Below are 18001 nucleotides of genomic sequence, written 5' to 3'. Positions count from 1 at the left end.
CTTCCAAGTAATAAACATACGTATGCTGTTAATGTCCAAAAAGAAAACCTGTACTGCCCGTTGGAGCTCCAGTCAGATGAGGAAGCATAGAGGACAGGGGGCTTCGCGAGACGACACTGGAGGTCGCGAGCTCCTCACCGGCGGTCTGTAGCCACACTGGCGAGGGGGCTCAAGCCAACGACCTCAAGTAGCGCTATCGGAAAAGAGCAGTGTCGGCCACGGCGAGTCGCATCGGCATCTGCAAGTCGAGATGGCGCTGGAGCTAGCAGGCGGCGCGAGGGACCCGCAGGAGCGCGGCAACCCGATGGGGGCGTGGGGACAAGCAGGCGGGCAGGGGCACGGCGTCCAAGCGGCGGCGCGAGATACCAGTGCGATGTCGAAACCTGCCGGCGGCAGTGAAGCCGTGGAGCCGTGCCGGCCTGCCAGTGGGTAGAGGTTAGGGGAGGGGAAGCACGTGAGGACAAGGCAGCGGCGCAGGAGGTTGGCGATCGGCGGCCGGCGCCGGAATCCCGGCATCGAGCGGGAGGTCATAGCCAGGGAGAAGTGGGGATTTGGTGCGTCCGTGGAAGAAGTGGTTCATTTTTTTACCCTCAGCACGATCGGTCGTGGCACGTCCTATATGACCGATGGTGCTCAGAATAATATTCTGAGCACTGGTTTCATAATAGTGCAACCATATATATATATATATATATATATATAGATATATATATAGATATATATATATATAATTAGTGTGCATGCATGCATGGCCTACCATGCATGCATATATATATATATATTTGAACATTCTTGGCGATTTCAATAATCTCTCATCTCTATCTCTCTCTTTATCGATTGGTGTGTCCAGCGCAACGACACACATTATGCTTGCACTTTACGTGCAAAGGCGGGTGCCTCTAATAGTGCATGTCTGTGCACACTTGATCGATCTAGCTAGAGTTTTGATTAATTGTGTAGCATGATACGTCCAAAACGTATCTACTTTCCCGAACACTTTTGCTACTGTTTTGCCTCTAATTTGTGTGTTTTGGATACAACTAACGCGGACTAACGCTGTTTTCAGCAGAACTGTTCTGGTGTCTCGTTTTTGTGCAGAAATCCAACTTTCAGGAAAATCCTCGGAATTTATGCGAAAGGTCTTATTTTTCCAGAAGACTCACGGAGCCAGAAGGGCAAGCCAGGTGGAGGCCTGAGGGCCCCAGACACTAGGCCGGCGCGGCCCAGGAGGGGGGCGCGCCGCCCTAGCGTCTGGCCCCCTCGGCTGGCCTCCGACGCCCTCCTCTGGACTACTTAAGGTGTTTCGATCTAAAAATCGCGGGAGAGAAGTGGAAGTCGCCAGAAACCCTCCAAAACGCCGCCACATCGCGGAACTCCGTCTCAGGAGCCAGAAGTCTCCGTTCTGGCACTCCGCCGGGACGGGGAATTGGAGGAGATCATCACCATCATCACCACCGACGCCTCTCCATCGACCAGCCATGTTTCCCCCATCCATGTGTGAGTAATTCCCCCGCTGTAGGCCGAAGGGGATGGTAGGGATTGGATGAGATTGGTCATGTAATAGCATAAGATTGTTAGGGCATAGTGCCTAGTGTCCGTAATTGGTACTTTGATGATATTGTTGCAACTTGTTATGCTTAATGCTTGTCACTAGGGCCCGAGTGCCATGATCTCAGATCTGAACGTGTTATTGTTTCATCATGATATTCATTGTTTATGATCTTACCTGCAAGTTGTATACACATGTCGCTGTCCGGAACCAATGGCCCCGAAGTGACAGAAATCGGGACAACCGGAGGGGATGGTAGTGATGTGAGGATCACATGTGTTCACGGAGTGTTAATGCTTTGCTCTGGTACTCTATTAAAATGAGTAACTTAATATCCAGTAGATTCCCTTGAGGCCCGGCTGCCACCGGCTGGTAGGACAAAAGATGTTGTGCTAGTTTCTCATTGCGAGCACGTACGACTATATATGGAACACATGCCTATTGATTGCTTTGTACTTAGACACCGTTTCATTATTATCTGCAAATGCCCTCTATGATTGTTACATGAGTTTCTCTCATCCATGCAACGCCCGTTATCCGTCCCCGTGCCTACAGTATTTTAATCCTGCTGTTTACTATAATCACTACTGCTTTCTCTGCTACTCTGCTGCTACTATTTCACTACTGCTACTGCTATAAAACTGTTACTACTGATAAACTCTTGCGAGCAAGTCTGTTTCCAGGTGCAGCTGAATTGACAACTCCGCTGTTAAGGCTTTCAAGTATTCTTTGTCTCCCCTTGTGTCGAATCAATAAATTGGGTTTTACTACCCGCGAAGACTGCTGCGATCCCCTATACTTGTGGGTCATCAAGACTGTTTTCTGGCGCCGTTGCCGGGGAGCATAGCTTTATTTGGAAGTTCACTTGGATTGATATTGTTCGCTGCAAATTCTCCATCATGGGTAAAACTCGTGATCCTAAAGTCGCCATATTACCATCCACTACAAGAAAAGGTACAACTCTGAGTACCTCTGCTACACTTGATTCACCATCTGTGATAAGTCAACTTGTTTCACCGCCGCAAGCTTCACTTGCTGGTACTTCTGCTGAATCTGAAAACTCTCATAATATTGATAATATTTCTGCTGTGCTTGATGATAGTGGTTCATTGGGATCCTTTCTAGATGCTACAATTGTTAGGTCTAGACAAATTGAAAATGCTGAAACTCCTAATGCTGCTACACCTGTTAATTCACCTGAACTTGATTATTCTAGTGATGATCCTGATGAGGATTATGTGGAGCTTAATGATGATTTTATTAATACATGCAATGCTACTGCTGATGCAAGAAAAATTAAAAAGTTTCTCACACAATATACTGTTAGACATAAGTTATCTCCTGATCCTAAATTTGCCACATCTCCTATATGCATTAAGGATAAAGATTATGATTTTTCTCTTGATCTATCTCATATAGCTATTGTAGAGAAAGCACCCTTTTGTGGTATTGAAAAAGAAAGTGCTGTAGAACACATGATTGAACTTTCTTCTATGAGTAGCTTGTTTTCTGATGATGTCAAGATGCGTACTTACTTTGTCGCTAAAATTTTTCCTTTCTCATTAAAGGATGATGCTAAAACATGGTATAATAATTTGCCTCCTGGTTCTATTAAAAGTCCAACTGAGCTGCGTGATGTTTTCTTTCGAAAATACTTTCCTGCTAGTGCTCAACATATTGCTTTACAGGTTTGACCAGGGAGATGAAGAGAAATTGCCTGAGGCTTGGGCAAGATTTTGTTCTTTTATCAGAGCTCGACCTGGACATGATTTAGAAAAGAATGATCTACTTGATATATTTTATAGTGGACTAACCATTGAGTCTACGGCATATTTGGATAGTTGTGCTGGTTGTGTTTTCAGGAAAAGAACTCCTGTTGCCGTTAGAAACCCACCGGCGAGCAGCGACGAGCAACACCGTAGAGCCGGAGGATCCCAGGACTGCGGTTGGCCCTGGTCCCTCGGGCGACGGCCCGCAATGCTCCTAGCACGCACGTCCGATGCTGATGCAAGGGCGTGCCACCTGACCTATACCTGGTCAGGAAGGTGATGAATTGCTTCGACTTAGTTTCCTGCATGGCAAACACGTAAACATTAAATACGAGCCCCGATCGGCTCTTAGGTTGCTCTGTGGATCGGCTCTAAGAGCCGATTACCCCATGACACACGTTGGATTTTACATTAACATGGGGATCCTACCTGATCAAAACAAGCTAAACTAATCTACGATAGTCTAGGGTTTTCACCGCATAATCGGAACATCCTATGCGTAATTGAGCCTAGCAGATACGTAAGATAATAGGAAAAACTAACCCTAAAGAGGCCTAAAAACCAACATGAAGTTGATCCCCGGAACAATCCCTCTAGGATCTCGCTAACCACACCTTACGCATTACCGGATCGTTCAACCCGTTTATAAGGCCTAACCATGCGGATATCAAACCAATCCTTGAAGAACAAGGAGCAACTATAACAGATTAGATCTACTAGCTAATGAACAAGCAAGATGCTGCCCTTACACCTAGTGCAGGTGTAAGGGCAGCCAGATATTGAGGGATAGCGTAGCTAAAGAAGTACATCGTGAAAGTAACGACGTCAACCCCAAAACACCTGAGATAAGGGTGTTGCTCGCCATCGAAAAGGCTTCAGCACGAGCAACACTAGGAACGAATAAACCGATACTGCCTAGATCGCGCAATGCGATCTAGGCAGCATGATGCTTACCCGGGAGAAACCCTCGAAACAAGGGGTGGCGATGCGCCTAGATTGATTTGTTGTGAACGTGATCGTCCTCCTTCTCGAATAACCCTAGATACATATTTATAGTCCGTAGACTTTCTAATTTGGGAATAACCCCAACCGTGTACGAGCTAAACTCTGATTTAATCCTAACCGACACGTATCCTACTAAAGATTACAGATACACGGGCCACTTGGCCCAAACTTCGTGTACAAGGCCGATTCATGTATATCTTCCATGTATATTCTTCAAGCCCATCTTAATCACGGCCCACCTCCTGATCCGGTTAAATTCTGGTGATAACACATGCCCCCCTGGTTTTGGCAATGGTAATTCCAAAACCACTCTGGTTTTCTTCGTCGGGTCATGTCGTGGCAGAGCAGAACCGTTGCAGCATCTTTCTGACCATCGGCACCAAAAAACCCTCCTCCACCATGGACTCTTCTTCCTCCTCTGCTTCGTCAGCCCTCTCCTCCCAATCTTCTTCCTCGAGTGAGCCAGAGTGGGACTTCGACTATGTGCCAGATGGCCCACCCGAAGCCCTCGTCTGGTCAGATGGCGATATGCCCCTGACCGATGGGGAAGACGACCTCCGGTTCCTCATTGAAGGGGAACTGGCAGCGGAGAGTGAAGACGACCTCCTCTCCTGGGGTAACTTCAACCCTCCTAACGAAGAGGAAGAAGAAGAAGACGAGGAGGACGACGCCTCCTCCAACGAGGAGGAGGAAGAAGACGACACCTCCTCCGACGAGCCGTCGGCGAAGCGCTTCCGTGGCTGGGCCTGGTCGGATGACGACGAAGACGATGATGATGAGGAGGAAGAAGCCCCTATTGAGGGCTACGGTAGTAGTGACGAGGAGCTCGCCAGCAGCAGCACTGGCGGCGGCTACAACGGCGACGACGAGGACAGCGACGGTCCTTAGAGTAGGAAGTACTACTGTAGGACTAGTAGTAGCTCCTGAGCAATCAGCTCTTCTTTTGTTCTTCCTTCCTTGAGCAATCGGCTCTTCGTTGTAAGAAAATCCTTATTATTAATGAAGAAGTGTTTCCAACGAATCCTGCCGATAGTCAAAGTCAACTCTCACAGAGCCGATGGCACCGCATCGGTCTTCAGCATAAAACGCAAGTGAGACCACATCAGTTGTCTATTCAAACGGTAACCTGCACCCTTCGTCTGAGAGGATAACTTCAGATCCCCAAATCGCCGCCCGAACAGATCCAACTCACAGTCGCCCGAACCTCAGTTCACATCCGTGCCTGAATAATCTCCGCAGCGGATTTAATGGCGGAAGCATCCCATGTCAACGCTATGGTTGCTGGTCTGAAGGTAATCCCTAACTACTCCTCGCCATCTGAATGAGCGCTAGAATTATCATCAAGCGCCTGAATTAATGCTCTATTTCACTATTAATTTAGGTTTCAGACATTCTGCTGCCGCATCCTTCTCTCCCAGATTCTCTTTGTCTTGGTCCTCATTCCTCCGAGAGTCCTGCTCATTTGATTTCATGCGAGGCCAATAGAATTCCTTTCGTGAGCCAGAATTTAGATCTGACTTCTTGGGCCGACTGCCTGCGAGCCTGGCCTAATCCTCCCGAGGGCTGGGTGGCATGGTATCGTAGAGTATCCAAAATTCACTATGCCACCTGGGAAACTATAGGGATAGCAGATGCCTTCTCATTATCATTGTCTCCCCTCGAGAAAAACGAGAACCTTTTGAAAACCATCGGCTACTTCTGGTCTGATGCAATGAATTGCTTCATGTTTGGCCATGGCCCCATGACACCAACCTTGCTAGATGTGGCCATGATCACAGGCTTAGACATTGCATCCCCAAGCCCTTCTGCTTTTAAGCTGCCAAAGGTTCCTTTCACCCTGTCCTCCAAAACAGAGTGTACCAGCTGGGGTGCCTACCTCAAATGTTACATGAAAACCAAAGGCCCTGTGACAGAGAGAGAACATACAGCCTTCCTGAATTTCTGGCTGGAGCACTTCACTACTAGGAAAAGGCTTATAGCCGCACTTTTTACCACCGGCAAGTACGATTTGAAGATGCCGGCGGTAAAGCCTTCCAGGGTGGCCTAACCCTACCGCCGGCGAGATTGAACGGATGGTGCCGGGGGTGTGTCCATTACCGCCGGCGAGTTGGGCACGAAGGTGCCGGCGATATAATCAGCCGCGGGTCTCAATTGGGTCTGGTCTTACCGCCGGCGATTTGGCCCAAAAGCGCCGGGGGTAACCCGTCCTACCGCCGGCGGTTACAAAACGAATCCGCCTGGATTAGTAGAACTGGGCCGGACCTTTTTTGGGCGAATTTAGCGCCGGCCTCCCCATTCCTTCTCGCCGGTGGTAGTTTTCAGCTCTTCGGTCCACCATCCCCTTCCCCGTCCCCAACACACGCACACACAACTCGCCCCCCTCACCCAAATCCCAAATCGATCCACCACCACGCCTCCTCTCGATCCATCGCCCTCCGTCTCCCTCGATCCATCGCCCTCCGTCGCCATCGATCCATCGCCGTCGCCCTCCATCGCCGTCCATCGCCGTCCATCGCCGTCCGTCGCCCTCCATCGCCCTCCGTCACCCTCGATCCGGCAGCGACGCCGCCCCAATCAGCACCCACCCCACCGAGGTAACGGGATCTCACCCGACTCTCCCTCTCTTGTTCTGATTCCGTGGTTTCTGATTCAAGTGTTTGCTGATCTGCGATTTTGTTTGTTCAGGAGGAGGAGGTGACGGTGGAGAGGACGCCGGAGGAGGAGGAGGCCAGGCTCAGGTACCTCGAGTTCGTGCAGCAGGCGGCCGCGCAGGCGGTGGATCTGGCCGCCGCGGCCTACGCCTACACCAAGCAGGACGCGGGGCCGCTCCGCCCCGGCGTCGACCACGTCGAGGGGACTGTCAATGCCGTCGTCGGCCCCATCTACGACCGTTACCACGCCGTGCCGCTCGACCTCCTCAAGTTCCTCGACCGCAAGGTGAGGACGTGCGAGAGCTAGTTCATTCTCTTATTAGCTGGTTGCAAGGATTTAGACCCTAGTGTTTTGTGCTGCTCGATATCCACAGAGTTAAAGGGGATGGAATTCGTGTGCTGCTCGATATCCTGTCTGATCTTACTACCGTGCTGATCAATACCTGCATCAGTTGCATCCTATTCTCGCACTCATGGTTTCATTGAAATTTATAAATGCTCATGCCTAGAAATTGAGGTGTTCATTCAACCATTCCCATCTGCAGCACACGCCCAATACGCGAGGATACAATTGCTTGTCACAATCTGTCTGTTTGGTGCTGGTTCGTAGGTTTGACTTGTAGCGCCTTAGTTGGTGGCTTGGTGCTAGGCAATGATTAATTGAGATCATTTCGGTTGAGATGTCAATTTCTTCTCTCAATTTCTTCTCTTGCATCTAACATGGCAATTCAGTAAGATGATTAACAAGTAATGTTTCTGGATACGCTAGTGTCTCGCTAAGTTTTATACTTGCACTTCTATCAATTGGAGAATAATCCTGAAAGTAACTTGACTGGTAAGAATTTTATTTGTCCATGTATCTTGCTGCCTTGCATCAGGCATAGCAATCTCTAAAGCTGGTCTCAGGCATAGCAATTTTTTTACTGGCTTTATAGGATACTTACTGTGGCAAGTGGCATTGCAGTATACAGCTGCTTGTGTACTAGTTTACTTGTTTTGCCTGCTGCTCTGCAGGTTGATATGAACTAGTAACTGCTAGTCGCTTTTGTTTGTATATAATTACTAGGTGACACCCCGCGCGTTGCTGCGGAAGATACCGTTTCCATTCTATGAATCTTAGCTCATGTTTCTTGCACACATGGGTCAGGTGGATAGTGATAGATATACATAAAGATGACATCTTTCTTGCCATCATCGATACATAATATTTTGAACTATAATTTACAACAGGATGAAACAACTACTCTGGATCCAATGACCGATGGAGTGTGATTCCTCTATGCCTGTACATGAAATATATATAACAGATCTTAACAATGACCAAAGTATGAGCTAATTAGATTTAATTCATACTAAATTACTCACAAACATGGCGTGGCATGGTTCTCCCGTTTTCCAAATACACTGCATAGACAAATCAATAAAAGAGTTGAGTCATAATTCATAAGACTGAAGACGAGCATATCGAAATCTGGCACAAATACATACATCTAGATAGATGCAATGGGACCACGGACTGTGAAGTATCCTTTTGCCTCGATGCATACCTGTTGCTCTTATTTTCGTTTGTCTATGCGGAACCTGTAGAAGAATTAGCATAGGATAGAAAACGTAGAGATGTGGGTGAGAAGAGGGAGTTGATGACCCACCAGATGTCCAAGGATTTGAGCAGCGCTGAGGTTGTGGTGCCCAGAATAACAATGGTACCTGTATATAAATGCAAGGATGATTTAGCTGCAAAGAGGTGTTATTATTAGACCTGATGCACAGAGAGGTTGTGCAGGAGAAGATGGCGGTGTCAAACATCCTCTCTTCTCGGTACATCTTCTCTTCTCTCTCTATAGCATAAACTGTTGGAGTACTTGAGCTTGTGTTCTGAATTTGTTTGTGCTGGAGTGTTCGTGCTTCTGAATTTATTAGTACTGTCTCTAGGCTAAGCAACAAACAATAATGATACTTCCATGTGTAGGGAGCTAATGATACTTAACACTAGTTCTAACTCATGGAATTCTTTCATGTGATTTTTTCTTCGGTTGAACTAAACAAACAATAATGATACTTATGTGTAGGGAGCTCGGCTTCGGAGTCCGAGCATGCAGGAGGAGGAGCTGGCCGGCGGCGTTTCAGCGAGTAGGCTGGCCGGCAGCCAGCGGAGGAGTGAGAAGCCTGGTGGGCAGCTAGCGGGCAGCTAGAAGCCTGTATCTATTTGTGTAATATTTGCTGGTTGGAGACTTTCTATATGTGTTGTGTTATTGATGCATGCACATTATGAACATTTGGATACTTTCTATATCTGTTGTGTTATTGATGTCTATTTTGCTGTCATTCTGGTATTTGACTGTATATTCTGTGTATATGCTATGAATTCTGGTGTATATACTGTGAAATTCGAGGATTTTTTTTTGGCTCCTGTTAATATTACCACTGGCGAAATGTACATGTATCCCTGGCGTTTTGCAAAGCGCCAGCACTACAACCTGATACCCCTGGCGAAATGGGAAGACGCCGGCGGTAAGACTTACCCCCGGCGAATTGGGTAAAACGCCGGCGGTAACGGCACTTACCACCGGCGAATTGGAAGGCGCCGGTGATGAGGCATTACCACCGGCGAGGTGATCGCCGGCGAATGCAAAAACGCCGGCGGTAAGCCATTTCAGGTCGCCGGCGGTAAGGCATTTCCTAGTAGTGCTTCATATTCTGGGGCCCCTCACTTGCCCCAACCAAGAATTACCTCTCTCTGGCCTATGAGCTTGCCAAAGGCACTCAGCTTGGCATCGGCAAACTATTCCTTGGAGAAGTCTATCGATCTCTTCAATTGATGTCTGTCAAACTGTTCTCCCAAAGGACAGTTAAAACAGGAGGCCCCTGGTGGTTTATTCAGTTATGGGCTCAGCTATACTTCCAAAACCAGATCCCAAGCTCTCCATCTTTGACTACTTGCACCTTCCCAGATGCTAATGGGAAGCATATCCGATGCACTAGCTACGGCCAAGCTCTCTATAGCCTTCCGGGCAGCAAACTGATCCCTAAGGAGGCATCAGAGTGGTTCAGGATTTTCTTCCAGGGCCTGGACAATCCCCTGTTCTTTCCTTATACCGCATCTGGAGATTTTGAAAATCCAGTCTCCTTTAGGTTAGACAATTTTGCCGATGATCCTAGCACCCGGCACTTATATTCCATTATGATCCGTCCCTGCTTTCTTCCCGTTGGCATGAGCACCTCCAATAGGATCATCAAACCTGGGTACGAGTCTTACCAGCCAGTTGTGGTGGCCCGGCAGTTTGGTCTCGGGTAGGTGTCTCCACACTTCTCCCTTCACCACTTGACAGAAAGTAGAGCCGAGCTGCCCGATGTCATCACCGGCCAAAGGTGTTACTCCCTCTTTGATTCTCTATCCCTTCCAATCCCTCACAACCTCCGCTTCATCTCGTCAACCGACGGCTTCGAAACCTGGTGGTCAATGTGGAAGACCCATGCCTTCAGGAGAGCTCTAGGGCCATTGCTGAAGCAACTTGATGCTGAATATGATATCCCTGCAGAACAGGTACCACTACTCCCAAATACTTTGCAGTGGTTTGTAATGATTGCTGGTCACCTGACTTTATTTCCTTATAGCAACAAGATGGTCCAGAACCTGTACATGGAGACGGCTCCTCATTCCAGTTCCTTCCTCCGGCTCCCGTGGTTCTCTTCTGCAAGGGTTCACCATCCCTGAAGAAAGTCGTAATGCAGAGTCAGCCGATTTCGCCAAAATCGGCTCCTAAACGCACAGCCTCTTCTGGGCCAGCTGCCCCCCGAGCTTCGACCAGGGCGAGCAAAGCAGTAAGGAAAGTATCTGCCAGGAAAACCTTGAAGCGCCAAAGCCCTATTCCTTCTCAAGAAAGTTTGCATGTAAGTTGATCTACGCCTTGATCAATTTCATCTCTCTCTCCAGGGCCTTCAACATGTTTGTATTTCCTTCACAGACCTCTACTGAAGAAAACTCTAGCGAGGGGACGGAATTCAATCGAGAGCACTCCAGCTCGGGCGATTCCGGGAACACCACCACGCAGAGCCAGCCAGACCTGCCACCGTCGGCTTCCAGAAAAAGGGCAACCCCCGAACCTGCTTCCCCCCAAGCTTCCATCAAAACAGGGCTACGCACAAAGAGCCGATGCGTCAAGAGAGCTCGCAAGGAACCGCAAGTTTCTTCGCCAAGCCAGGAGGTTTCAAATGTAAATACTTCCCCTGGTTTATATTTCATACTAACCCATCGCTCCTCGCATCGGCTAACCATTTTCTTTGCAGACTGTCGATACGTCTAGTGAAGAAGTCGAGGAGGTAGTAATGCCAACCACCACTCTAGATCTAGCGACTTCCAGAAGTGCAGCTGACAAGGCTACCAATTTGACCAAGCCCACGGTGGAAGCGCGAGAGCCGATTATCTCATCATCGACTGTCCCTCTGGTCTTGGGAGAGGTATACTCCTTTCCCTTAGCTTCAACTTTCTCCTTCACTGCATACTGACGCTGTTCTCGTTTGTTTGCAAGGGTTGTGACCTCTCAAGCTTGCTAACATTCGACCCCGAATCGATCGACCCGGCCACTTCCAGAGTAAACGAAGAGCCAGGACCGAGCACTACCAATGGCCAACTCCAGCGCCTCAAAGCTGTGCTCTCCTCCACCATCGAGACATTGGTTGAAAACCCTGAAGAAGTGAAGGGCATTCTTGAGGACATTCAGCCTCATCTCCCGGTAACCTTGCAGGTGAAACTCTGGCCAGTCGTGACCCTATCAGTCTTCAAGCCGAGGGTAAAGTTGGCTCGTCAGAGAATCGATCTACGCCACGCCCAGCTTCCGTTGAGAGCCGATATTGCAGACAAATGCCAACGGCTCAATGAGAAGAAGGCTGCCTTGGACGCCAAAACCGACACCTCTGTTAGCAGCACCGAACTTGAGACCCTTCGCAAGGAGCTGGAGGATCTTGAAGAGAAGGTCAGAGTAACCAAGCAGCTGATCCAAGACAAGGAATCTTTCATTGCCCACTCTCACGAGGAAGCAGAAGGCCTCAAGGTCGAACTGAAGACTGATCTGGCCGAGATACGTGCTCTGAACGGACAGCTGGTGACGGGCAAGGACGAAGATGACGAAGCCGAGATCGCCGAGGTGGATCGTGTCCGTGCTGACGCCCTTCATGCGCTTGAAGCATTTCTTCGTTAAACTCTTTCCATGTAATGATAAACTGGGCTTGGTCTAGAGTCGATGTTTGCGCATCGGCTGTATATATTTTTTTTTACTGGCCGATTTTTTGTGTCATATCGGCCCCCCATATTTCATTGTTCGTGAATCGCACAAGTTTATCCGTTAAGGTGCCCCCCGAGCCGAATCTGCCAGATGACTGCAGATATCGGCTCTGTAGTATCCCATACCCTAGCTTTCCATCACCTGCTAGATCAATGCTGAACACAGGCAAAATATATGATAAGGGTAATATGGGCCGATTGCCTGAATCGGCCTGATACGTCTCCAACGTATCTATAATTTCCGATGTTCCATGCTTGTTTTATGATAATACCAACATGTTTTGTTCACACTTTATATCATTTTCATGCATTTTCCAGAACTAACCTATTAACAAGATGCCACAGTGCCAGTTCCTGTTTTCTGCTGTTTTTGGTTCCAGAAAGGCTGTTCGGGCAATATTCTCGGAATTGGACGAAATCAACGCCAAACCTCCTATTTTTCCCGGAAGCGTCCAGAACACCGAAGAAGAGTCGGAGAGGGGCCAGGGGGCCACCACACCACATGGCGGCGCGGGCCAGGCCTAGGCCGCGCCGGCCTAGGGTGTGGCGCCCCCAGGTGCCCCCCTGCGCCGCCTCTTCGCCTATAAAAGCCCTTTCGACCTAAAAACGCAGTACCAATTGACGAAACTCCAGAAAGACTCCAGGGGCGCCGCCACCGTCGCGAAACTCCAATTCGGGGGACAGAACTCTCTGTTCCGGCACCCTGCCGGACGGGGAATTGCCCCCGGAGCCATCTCCACCGCCGTCTTCACCGCCATCTTCACCGCCATCGCTGCTTCCATGATGAGGAGGGAGTAATCCACCCCCGAGGCTGAGGGCTCCGCTGTAGCTATGTGGTTCATCTCTCTCCCATGTACCTCAATACAATGATCTCATGAGCTGCTTTACATGATTGAGATTCATATGAGTTTTGTATCACTACTATCTATGTGCTACTCTAGCAAAGTTATTAAAGTAGTTCTATTCCTCCTGCACGTGTGTAAAGGTGACAGTGTGTGCACCGTGTTAGTACTTGGTTTATGCTATGATCATGATCTCTTGTAGATTGCGAAGTTAACTATTGCTATGATAATATTGATGTGATCTATTCCTCCTACATATGCATGAAGGTGACAGTGTGCATGCTATGTTAGTACTTGGTTTAGTCGAATTGATCTTTCATGCACTCTAAGGTTACTTAAATATGAACATTGAATTGTGGAGGTTGTTAACTCCGGCATTGAGGGTTCGTGTAATCCTACGCAATGTGTTCATCATCCAACAAGAGTGTAGAGTATGCATTTATCTATTCTGTTATGTGATCAATGTTGAGAGTGTCCACTAGTGAAAGTCTAATCCCTAGGCCTTGTTCCTAAATACTGCTGCGTTACTATCGCTTGTTTCTTTGTTTCACCGTGTTACTACTGCTGCAATACTACCACCATCAACTACACGCCAGCAAGCTATTTTTACGCACCGTTACTCTACTGCTCATATATATTCATACCACCTGTATTTCACTATCTCTTCGCCGAACTAGTGCACCTATTAGGTGTGTTGGGGACACAAGAGACTTCTTGCTTTGTGGTTGCAGGGTTGCATGAGAGGGATATCTTTGACCTCTTCCTCCCTGAGTTCGATAAACCTTGGGTGATCCACTTAAGGGAAAACTTGCTGCTGTTCTACAAACCTCTGCTCTTGGAGGCCCAACAACATCTCTGAGAAAGGAGGGGGAACGTAGACATCAAGCTATTTTCTGGCGCCGTTGCCGGGGAGGAAAGGTAAAAGGTACTCACACTCCGGATCTCGGCTACTAAGCTATTTCCCAGCGCCGTAAGTACTCAAAGCTATTTCCTTTAGATCCTGCAATTGCAACTTTTTGTTTCTTGTTTACACTAGTTTGGCATAATGGACAAGAATGAGCTTCTATTTCTATTTCCTGATTTAAAACATGGATTGTTTGATGCGAAAATTAAAAAACCTATGGAATCTTACTTGCATGCTGGTAGTAATATTAGTATGAACGCTTTGAACACCATTGTTGATAATAATATAGAAAGTTCTAAGCTTGGGGAAGCTGGTTTTCATGATCTTTTTAGTCCCCCAAGCATTGAGGAGAAAATTTTCTTTGATGATACTTTGCCTCCTATTTATGATGATTATAATGATAGTAGTCTTTTGTTACCACCTGTTATGGAGGATGAATTTGATTATGATTACAATATGCCTCCTATATTTGATGATGAGAATAATAATGATAGCTACTTTGTTGAATTTGCTCCCACTAGTACTAATAAAATTGATTATGCTTATGTGGAGAGTAATAATTTTATGCATGAGACTCATGATAAGAATGTTTCATTTGATAGTTATATTGTTGAGTTTGCTCATGTTGCTACTGAAAGTTATTATGAGAGAGGAAAATATGGTTGTAGAAATTTTCATGTTACTAAAACACCTCTCTATGTGCTGAAATTTTTCAAGCTACACTTGTTTTATCTTCCTATGCTTGTTACTTTGCTCTTCATGAACTTGTTTATTTACAAGATTGCTATGCATAGGAAGCATGTTAGACTTAAATGTGTTTTGAATTTGCCTCTTGATGCTCTCTTTTGCTTCAAATATTATTTCTTGCGAGTGCATCATTAAAACTGCTGAGCCCATCTTAATGGCTATAAAGAAAAGAACTTCTTGGGAGATAACCCATGTGTTATTTTACTACAGTACTTTGTTTTTATTTTGTGTCTTGGAAGTTGTTTACTACTGTAGCAACCTCTCCCTATCTTAGTTTTGTGTTTGGTTGTGCCAAGTGAAGCCTCTAATCGAAGGTTGATACTAGATTTGGATTTCTGCGCAGAAACAGATTTCTATCTGTCACGAATCTGGGATTTTCTCTCTGTAGAAAAATCAGAAAAATATGCCAATTTACGTGCGTGTTCCTCAGATATGTACGCAACTTTCATTAGTTTTGAGTTTTCTGATTTGAGCAACGGAAGTATTTATTAAAAATTCGTCTTTACGGACTGTTCTGTTTTGACAGATTCTGCCTTTTATTTCGCATTGTCTCTTTTGCTATGTGGGATGGATTTCTTTGTTCCATTAAACTCCAGTAGCTTTGGGCAATGTCCAGAAGTGTTAAGAATGATTGTGTCACCTCTGAACATGTGAGTTTTTGATTATGTACTAACCCCTCTAATGAAGTTTATGAGAAGTTTGGTGTGAAGGAAGTTTTCAAGGGTCAAGAGAGGAGGATGATATACTATGATCAAGAAGAGTGAAAGCTCTAAGCTTGGGGATGCCCCGGTGGTTCACCCCTGCATATATCAAGAAGACTCAAGCGTCTAAGCTTGGGGATGCCCAAGGCATCCCCTTCTTCATCGACAAATTATCAGGTTCCTTCTCTTGAAACTATATTTTTATTCGGTCACATCTTATGTGCTTTACTTGGAGCGTCTGTATGTTTCTTGTTTTTGTTTTTGTTTGAATAAATGCTTGTGTGGGAGAGAGACACGCTCCGCTGGTTCGTATGAACACATGTGTTCTTAGCTTTTAATGTTCATGGCGAAGGTTGAAACTGCTTCGTTAATTGTTACATGGTTGGAATTGGAAAATGCTACATGTAGTAATTGCTATAATGTCTTGGGTAATGTGATACTTGGCAATTGTTGTGCTCTTGTTTAAGCTCTTGCATCATATACCTTGCACCCATTAGTGAGGAAATACATAGAGCTTGTTAAAATTTGGGTTTGCATGAGTGGTTTCTCTAGAGTCTAGATATTTTCTAGTAAGATGTTTGAACAACAAGGAAGACGATGTATAGTTTTATAATGCTTGTAATATGTCTTTTATGTGAGTTTTGTTGTACTAGTTCGTGCTTGTGTTTGCTTCAAACAACCTTGCTAGCCTAAACCTTGTATCGAGAGGGAATACTTCTCATGCATCCAAATCCTTGAGCCAAACAACACTATGCCATTTGTGTCCACCATACCTACCTACTACATGGTATTTTCCGCCATTCCAAAGTAAATTGCTTGAGTGCTACCTTGAAAATTCCATCATTCACCTTTGCAATATATAGCTCATGGGACAAATAGCTTAAAAACTATTGTGGTATTGAATATGTAATTATGCACTTTATCTCTTATTAAGTTGCTTGTTGTGCGATAACCATGTTCACTGGGGACGCCATCAACTATTCATTGTTGAATTTCATGTGAGTTGCTATGCATGTCCGTCTTGTCTGAAGTAAGAGAGATCTACCACCCTATGGTTAAGCATGCATATTGTTAGAGAAGAACATTGGGCCGCTAACTAAAGCCATGATCCATGGTGGAAGTTTCAGTTTTGGACATATATCCTCAATCTCATATGAGAAAATTATTAATTGTTGTTACATGGTTATGCATAAAAGAGGAGTCCATTATCTGTTGTCTATGTTGTCCCGGTATGGATGTCTAAGTTGAGAATAATCAATAGCGAGAAATCCAATGCGAGCTTTCTCCTTAGACCTTTGTACAGGCGGCATAGAGGTACCCCTTTGTGACACTTGGTTAAAACATGTGCATTGTGATGATCCGGTAGTCCAAGCTAATTAGGACAAGGTGCGGGCACTATTAGTATACTATGCATGAGGCTTGCAACTTGTAAGATATAATTTACATGATACATATGCTTTATTACTACCGTTGACAAAATTGTTTCATGTTTTCAAAATAAAAGCTCTAGCACAAATATAGCAATCGATGCTTTCCTCTTTGAAGGACCATTCTTTTACTTTTATTGTTGAGTCAGTTCACCTATCTTTCTCCACCTCAAGAAGCAAATATTTGTGTGAACTGTGCATTGATTCTTATGTACTTGCTTATTGCATTTGTTATATTGCTTTGCATTGACAACTATCCATGAGATATACATGTTACAAGTTGAAAGCAACCGCTGAAACTTAATCTTCCATTGTGTTGCTTCAATGTCTCTACTATGAATTTATTGCTTTATGAGTAACTCTTATGCAAGACTTATTGATGCTTGTCTCGAAAGTACTATTCATGAAAAGTCTTTGCTATATGATTCACTTGTTTACTCATTGCATTTACATTGTTTCGAATCGCTGCATTCATCTCATATGCTTTACAATGGTATGATTAAGATTATGTTGGTAGCATGTCACCTCAGAAATTATCTTTTATCGTTTACCTACTCGAGGACGAGTAGGAACTAAGCTTGGGGATGCTGATACGTCTCCAACGTATCTATAATTTCCGATGTTCCATGCTTGTTTTATGACAATACCAACATGTTTTGTTCACACTTTATATCATTTTCATGCATTTTCCGGAACTAACCTATTAACAAGATGCCATAGTGCCAGTTCTTGTTTTCTGCTGTTTTTGGTTCCAGAAAGGCTGTTCGGGCAATATTCTCGGAATTGGACGAAATCAACGCCAAACCTCCTATTTTTCCCGGAAGCGTCCAGAACACCGAAGAAGAGTCGGAGAGGGGCCAGGGGGCCACCACACCACATGGCGGCGCGGGCCAGGCCTAGGCCGCGCCGGCCTAGGGTGTGGCGCCCCCAGGTGCCCCCCTGCGCCGCCTCTTCGCCTATAAAAGCCCTTTCGACCTAAAAACGTAGTACCAATTGACGAAACTCCAGAAAGACTCCAGGGGCGCCGCCGCCATCGCGAAACTCCAATTCGGGGGATAGAACTCTCTGTTCCGGCACCCTGCCGGACGGGGAATTGCCCCCGGAGCCATCTCCACCGCCGTCTTC

General features: G+C 46.2%; 1 protein-coding gene across 1 annotated transcript; it reads left to right on the top strand.

Annotated features, from left to right (window-relative positions):
* The first annotated feature begins 250 nt into the window (after positions 1-250).
* On the top strand, positions 251-9166 carry LOC127315253 (uncharacterized). Its single transcript, XM_051345757.2, has 6 exons — positions 251-425; positions 5563-5615; positions 5705-5818; positions 6639-6917; positions 7009-7260; positions 9044-9166. Exons 1-6 carry the CDS (start codon positions 251-253, stop codon positions 9164-9166), a joined length of 996 nt encoding a protein of 331 aa, XP_051201717.1.
* Positions 9167-18001: the final 8835 nt, after the last annotated feature.

This window comes from Lolium perenne, chromosome 7 (assembly GCF_019359855.2).
Source record: "Lolium perenne isolate Kyuss_39 chromosome 7, Kyuss_2.0, whole genome shotgun sequence".
Taxonomy (NCBI): domain Eukaryota; kingdom Viridiplantae; phylum Streptophyta; class Magnoliopsida; order Poales; family Poaceae; genus Lolium; species Lolium perenne.
Note: the sequence above shows the minus strand (reverse complement) of the source record. Positions and strands in the feature narration are given on the sequence as shown.

Excerpts from the sequence above, each read along its gene's own strand:
- LOC127315253 (XM_051345757.2), top strand. The coding sequence starts at position 251 with ATGGCGCTGGAGCTAGCAGGCGGCGCGAGGGACCCGCAGGAGCGCGGC. Across the intron at positions 5,616-5,704 it reads CTATGGTTGCTGGTCTGAAG|GTTTCAGACATTCTGCTGCC; the intron begins GTAATCCCTAAC and ends CTATTAATTTAG. Across the intron at positions 7,261-9,043 it reads TCAAGTTCCTCGACCGCAAG|GGAGCTCGGCTTCGGAGTCC; the intron begins GTGAGGACGTGC and ends ACTTATGTGTAG.